At 43.1% G+C, this 6,614-nt stretch overlaps 1 protein-coding gene across 2 annotated transcripts; it reads right to left on the reverse strand.

The window, feature by feature from the left end:
• Positions 1 to 1,088: 1,088 nt before the first annotated feature.
• On the reverse strand, positions 1,089 to 6,614 carry LOC107757321 (suppressor of cytokine signaling 5-like). Of its 2 annotated transcripts, XM_016574767.1 has the most exons (3): positions 6,463 to 6,614; positions 3,139 to 4,702; positions 1,089 to 1,122 (listed from the first exon to the last, which is right to left on the reverse strand). In XM_016574767.1, the coding sequence occupies exon 2, from the start codon at positions 4,581 to 4,583 to the stop codon at positions 3,153 to 3,155; it is 1,431 nt and encodes a 476-aa protein (XP_016430253.1). In that variant the 5' UTR covers positions 4,584 to 4,702; positions 6,463 to 6,614; the 3' UTR covers positions 1,089 to 1,122; positions 3,139 to 3,152. The 2 variants fall into 2 exon arrangements, with proteins under 2 accessions (XP_016430253.1, XP_016430252.1); XM_016574766.1 differs by lacking the exon at positions 1,089 to 1,122 and having other exon boundaries at positions 2,761 to 4,702.

A 6,614-nucleotide genomic window follows, 5' to 3' on the forward strand; every position in this document is an offset into this window, starting at 1 on the left:
ACACACACTCACTCACTCACTCACACACACACTCTCACACACACACACACTCTCACTCACACACACACTCTCACACACACACACTCACACACAGAGCGTGTGTCACAGTTCTGGAGTGTAATAGTAACCTAGCTCTGTCCCTCAACGACACGCGCAACAACTAAAACGTGTACTATTTTTATTTTAATCAATTATAAAATAAGGAAGGTATCTGAAAGCGTCTAAGAAAGTAGCATGACCTTTCTGATGCTTTTATTACAATATTTCAACTATAATAAATAAATACATTTTATTATTAGCTACCTCCTGATTTAAAATGTCTGTTGTTATTTCAGGTAAACAGAAATGGCAAAAACAACACCAGAGAGTCAGAAAAGATAGAACATAGTTTATTAATATGTGCTTTTTTTTACACTGTACACACCAATAAAATTATTCACACTTGGCTTTAGTAATCAGAAATACATGTGAAAAAATGTTAAGCATATTAGGCAAGCCTTTAATAGAAAATAAATAAATATCAGTGTCAAAATAAAAACAAAACAAGGCAAGCTGCTTTAAGAACAGAAGTTTGTGACATTCATGATGGTCCTCTGGAAATCGACACAAATCAAAACGCACTCATATAAAACATCCCTACAGAAACAGCAGGTTAACCAACGACTGCTTAACCAGTGACATCCGTCAGATTTCGTTTAGCCTTCAAACTCATGCAGTTTGGCCCCTTTGAGTTAAGATTCAGTGCTGTAGTTTCTGGAACATCTTTGACATTTCCATAGAGTTTTACAAGCATTTCTAATAGACGAGTCGTTGTAGATTCACTCGTCTCAGGGGTTTCAGTAGTTGAGAACGTTCAAATATCTGGTTTCTAGATAAAATAAAACACGCCTTGAGTGGAATTACAATGCAATACAGTAACTGAACATTAAAAACAAAAGCAATGGAGTGAAATGAATGAATGAATGAATGCGTTTCTCCAGTTCATATCTGACGTCGTCAGTGAAGGAGCAGAACGGTGGATTCGCTCTGCTCTACTCGTCTACAGGCTCCAGATTTGGTGCAAAGATCCGTTCTTGAATGAAGCATCTCAGGGCCGATGCATTTCTGTCTTTGACGTGTGAGCTGTGGTTAAATGAGCAAACATGCATTCTGAGCGTTAATCACGAGGATACTGGGCTCTTGAGAGCGCGGGGTCGACAGAGATGATGCTGAGATGCTCTGTTATCTGCATTAGACTCCTTTAAAGATCCTGTGCAATGAGGCCTCTAGGTATTTATTATGTCTATGGTTTTTGAAGCCTAAAGTGGGCAGAGCCGGCCGTCGCCATCTTGGCAGCGCGTCACTCCCAGATAATCGAAAATGGGCAAAGAGACGGGAGCTGGTTGCTGAAGCCACGCCCACCTAGCTCGACGGTGGTGACAGCAGCGGCAATCCACCTGTCACTCAAGTGGCCACGCCCTTAATTATGCAGAACTTTAAGACTTAATATAATTTAAACAGATGAAAAAAATTTCACCCCCCTCACAGTTGTTATGAAGGGCAAAATTAGCTATATAGACCAAAATCACTTTTTGTACCAGACTGTAAACATGTTTTTTTTTCAGCTGTAAAGTTGGGCATTTTAACATGGGGAGTCTATGAGACTCTCTGCGGCAGCCTCTAGCAGCCAGTCGATGAGCTGCAGTTTTAGTCACTTCCGTGTTTGCTTCACGAGAGAGAGCGGGAGGTTGCCGCTTGGGTGCAGCATTAGCTCCTGTGGACCGTGTGAACGTGTCTGGAATGAGTGACTGATGCTATGAACGAAAGATCGAGATCTCTGACATCATCTAACGCGAGGAACCGTTCCACACACTGCGCTATACAAGAAACCCAGCCAATAACTGTAACCGTTACCTTCTAATAATCGCTCTAACGCTAAAAGAATAGCCATGCTAACACTGCGACTATAACGATCACAACAGAGGAACGATTTCGCTGGAATCACCTTCTGATGAACGATAAAAACATTGACAGCCAATCAGAATCCAGTATCTTTAGAGAGCTTGAGAATTTAAAGCGACAGCATGCGCTTAGAATAAATAGAACGTTATTCATGTGCACGCTAATATAGTTATCGTTTAAGTTATCGCTGTTGTAGTTGTTGTTATATTTAACATAATAGTCGTCATTATATTCAACGTAACAGTCATTGTTATAGTCAATAATTATCGTAACAGTCAACATTACAGTCAGGGTTGCCATGTTTTCACAACAAAACCCGACTAATCGCTACTCAAAATTAGCCCAATGGCGTTTCGAGGGGGGTCCCCTGTTAAAATTTGCATTCCAGGGGCTAAATATCACATTATTGGGGTCATTTCAACCCGCGGCAACAGTGTTACAGTAGAAAACCGCAGACCTGACAACACTGGTCATCATTATATTGTTATAGTCAACATCACTGTCAACGTTATTGATTTACTGAAGATTTAACGCCATATCAGCAGCAATGGCCACATTCATGGCAAAATCAACAGTATTATGATAATGACAGTATCATTTAAGTTCATAGTTTACAATAATTTAAAAATTTTATATTAAAAACATACAAAAATATACATATATACTTAACAATAATGGCAACAGTAACAATAACAATTATCTAGAATTTTTCAATTTAGTGGACAATAAAAATTCTAAAATGATTCCAGGAGAAACCTTTTCAAAAAATGTCCATTAATATATTTTCTGAATAAAAACATCTAATATCATTTAAAATGGACATTCAACGGTCAGCGTTAGGGTTACGTCATCGTTATATTGTTATAGTCAACATTATAGTTAATGTAATGGTCATTGTTATAATCAATGTTAGAGCCAACGTTACTGTCATCGTTACAGTTATCGTTCTTGGTCTGAACAGGCCGTAACTCCCAACACAAATGCAGCACTTGTCTTGATAAAGATGATAAATATTCTAACACAACGAAAGCTTGCCGATTCAGTGTTAATTGCTCCAGTGACGCCGGGAACCCTGTGACGAACTGCCAACATCATGACGATGAGCAAACAGCATTTAAACCTCAAAATGAGTAGCGTCGGAAAGGCACTCGCGTCCTCACATCAGTCCGCTGAAGGTGGCACTTACGGTCTCCGTACCTGAGCCAGCGGCGTCACTCCCACCAGGTATCCAGTCTGCGAATGCGCACGCGCTGCTTGTAGTGGTACTCCTTCAGGTGCTCCTTCAGAGCGTTGGGCAGCGGCAGAGCGTTGATGCCGTCGTACGTGGTTCTGCTGCTGATGACGGCGCGGCAGATGCGCTGCAGGCTGAAGGGCTGCGAGCGGTGGATGGGGTTAGACAGCAGCGGCTCGAAGAACATGCAGGAGTTGGGGTCCTTGTAGTGCTCCAGCAGGCCGGTGACGGTGGGAGCGTGGAACACGCTGGGGTCGTGCACGTCGAAGCTGAAGTTATGATTCCACTGCTCGATGCGCGCATGCAGCGAGCGGCCGTACCGCCGGAAGCTGACGGAGAAGAGGTAGTCTTCCTGCGCAGAGTCGCGCAATAGAAACGTGCCTTCGGGTTTGCCTTCCAGCAGCGTTTCGGCTTGGTATCGGTCCATGACGCCGCAGTAGCAAGGCAGGTTTGTGATCCGAAGCAGATCGGGGACTAGGCAGTGGATGTAATCGATTTGCGTGTGAATGCGATGGAGTCCGTCTTGTGATTTGGGACTGTCCGGCGGAACTAGAGTCGGGCCGGTGAGGGAGCGCGAGGACGGAGACGCAGCGCACGAGTCGAAATCAGACGGCGTGGCTGACGCAGCGACCTCGTCTAGCGTGTCCAAGCAGCTTTGGAGGAGCAGCGTTGCGCGCTCGTCTCCGGCTAACTCATTCATCCCGGGAGCCAGTTTGGGTCCGAGTTTGTAAAGCGGGTTGATTTGCGCCGTCACTTCGAAGGTGTGGATCTGAGCGTTGGGCGGAGGTTCGACTCCCTGCTCGATGCTTATCCGTCGTCTCTCTCGTAAGCGGTCGTCCTCGTCCTCCACAGCAAGCGTGGATCCGGAGTCGAGGACCGGAGCTTGAGAAATGGGAGCCGTGTGCTGCTTGATGAGGTACCACTTCTGCGCCAGGTCCGAGCCGGCGGGGAATGGACAGCTGTCCAGCATGAGCTCGCTGAGGTGGATCTTACGCCTGGAGGACGGCAAAGGGGACAGGCCTTGGCTGTGGGTCTTAATGGGGAAGCACTGGCCTACTGCGTCCTGGATCTTTTGCCGAAGCGTCCTGCTGCTTCCAGACGCCTTGCTCTCCGTGTCGCAGCCAAGGTCGGCAGCCGGCGAGCCGAGGGACAGTTTGGTGGAGACCCTTTCGGACAGCAGAGAGCCGGACGATCTCCTCAGCGGAGAGGACTCCTGCAGGTTGTTCAGCAGATCTCCGTACTCGAAGCCGTCGCTCACGGGCCGCTCCGAGGTCAGGTCATGTGACGGGTGGCTTTTCTTCTTCCGCCTCCCTCCGTCTCGTCTCTCCTCGGAGCGGCTCTGACGCACTTTGGGACGGGCGCCGCGCTCCCTCTCTTTCCCACGATCCCCTGCTTCCTCAGGCAGAGACATGACGTCGTTCTGCAGCGTGCGGATCGTGTTCGTTCAGCAGAAGGAGACTAAAGTCACATCAGCATTCGGCAGATATTGAGTCCATCCAGGAATGATCACGTCCAGATCATACTTTCAATCTGTGGAGAAAACAGCAAAAGCAGAGTACAATAAATCATTTCTCCTCTGAGCCTAAACGAGCGAACTGCATGCTGACGTACTCTTGTTTATGATCGTATTTATTCTGCTGCTGTATTGTTTTAGTTTAGTTTATTGGCCGTGAAATCTCAATGCAGTGTGACATGCATTAGAAAATATTTTAAATAACATTTTTCTAATTCTTGTATAATGAATGTAGCTTTTGTGAGGTCATATTAATATGATTCCTGTTACACTGCTCTGGATTATTGTGAACCGTGGGAAAACAAATTCAAAAACTTCAATAGCTACTAATTACCTGCTGTGATCAACAGTTTTGTTACTGTTAATTAAAACTATTAAAATATTTTTTGATTACACTGCCGATCAAAAGTTTGGGATCAGTAAGATTTGTAATATTTTTAAAGAAGTCTCTTCTGCTAATCAAGGCTGCATTTATTTGATCAGAAACACAGGAAAAAAAGTGAAATATTATTATTATTTAAATCAGCTGTTTTCTATGTGAATCTCTGTTAAACTGTAATGTATTTCTGTGCTCAAAGCTGTATTTTCAGCATCATTACTCCAGTCTTCAGTGTCACATGATCTTCAGAAATCATTCTAATATGCTGATTTGCTGCTCGAGAAACATTTCTGATTATTATCAATGTTGAACACAGTTGTGCTGCACAATATTTTTGTGGAAACTGTGATACTTTTTTTCCAGGATTCTTTGATGAATAAAAACTTAAAAAGAAAAGCATTTATTTAAAATAGAAATATTTTGTAACATTATACATTACCGTTCAAAACTTTGGGGTTTCTTTAAAATACATTAAAAATCTTACTGATCGCAAACTTTTGAACAGCAGTGTAATTAAAAATAAAATGTAAATATTAGTCAAACAAAAATCAGCCAATTTCTTAACATCAAATGACCATTTTTAAAATATATTTACAGAAAGCTACATGAAAGCTCAGAAAAACAGGAATATCAGTGACACACAGATGAGTTATAACTGAGCCTCTGTGAGACTTACAGTCAATAAAGCGCTGTGTGTCACAGTAACTGTAATACAGCATTACATGCTGTGGAGAGTACCGTAGTACTGCTGTAGTATTCAGCGTTACATGCTGTTAAGAATACCGTAGTACTGCTGTAGTATTCAGCGTTACATGCTGTTAAGAATACCGTAGTACTGCTGTAGTATTCAGCGTTACATGCTGTTAAGAATACCGTAGTACTGCTGTAGTATTCAGCGTTACATGCTGTTAAGAATACCGTAGTACTACTATAGTATTCAGCGTTACATGTTGTAAAGAATACCGTAGTACTGCTGTAGTATTCAGCGTTACATGCTGTTAAGAATACCGTAGTACTACTATAGTATTCAGCGTTACATGCTGTTAAGAATACCGTAGTACTACTATAGTATTCAGCGTTACATGCTGCTAAGAATACCGTAGTACTACTATAGTATTCAGCGTTACATGTTGCTAAGAATACCGTAGTACTGCTGTAGTATTCAGCGTTACATGCTGTTAAGAATACCGTAGTACTGCTGTAGTATTCAGCGTTACATGCTGTTAAGAATACCGTAGTACTGCTGTAGTATTCAGCGTTACATGCTGTTAAGAATAGCGTAGTACTGCTGTAGTGTTCAGCGTTACATGCTGTTAAGAATACCGTAGTACTGCTGTAGTGTTCAGAGATCTGTGTAGGGTTTGACTAGAGAGGCTGATCAAAAGAAGAAACACGAACCTGTGTCTGCAGTAAAGGCGTCGTGAACCCGCACCGCTGCTTCTGAACCCTAACCGGGGCTTTAATAAATGATGAAGTCACTTTAATAACTGAACTTTAATCAATAGAGTCGCTTCGACTCGAGCTAACTCACACAGCAGTAGCGGTGACTT

Source organism: Sinocyclocheilus rhinocerous, unplaced genomic scaffold (genome assembly GCF_001515625.1).
Source record: "Sinocyclocheilus rhinocerous isolate Xijiao unplaced genomic scaffold, SAMN03320098_v1.1 scaffold3916, whole genome shotgun sequence".
In the NCBI taxonomy this organism is placed as follows: domain Eukaryota; kingdom Metazoa; phylum Chordata; class Actinopteri; order Cypriniformes; family Cyprinidae; genus Sinocyclocheilus; species Sinocyclocheilus rhinocerous.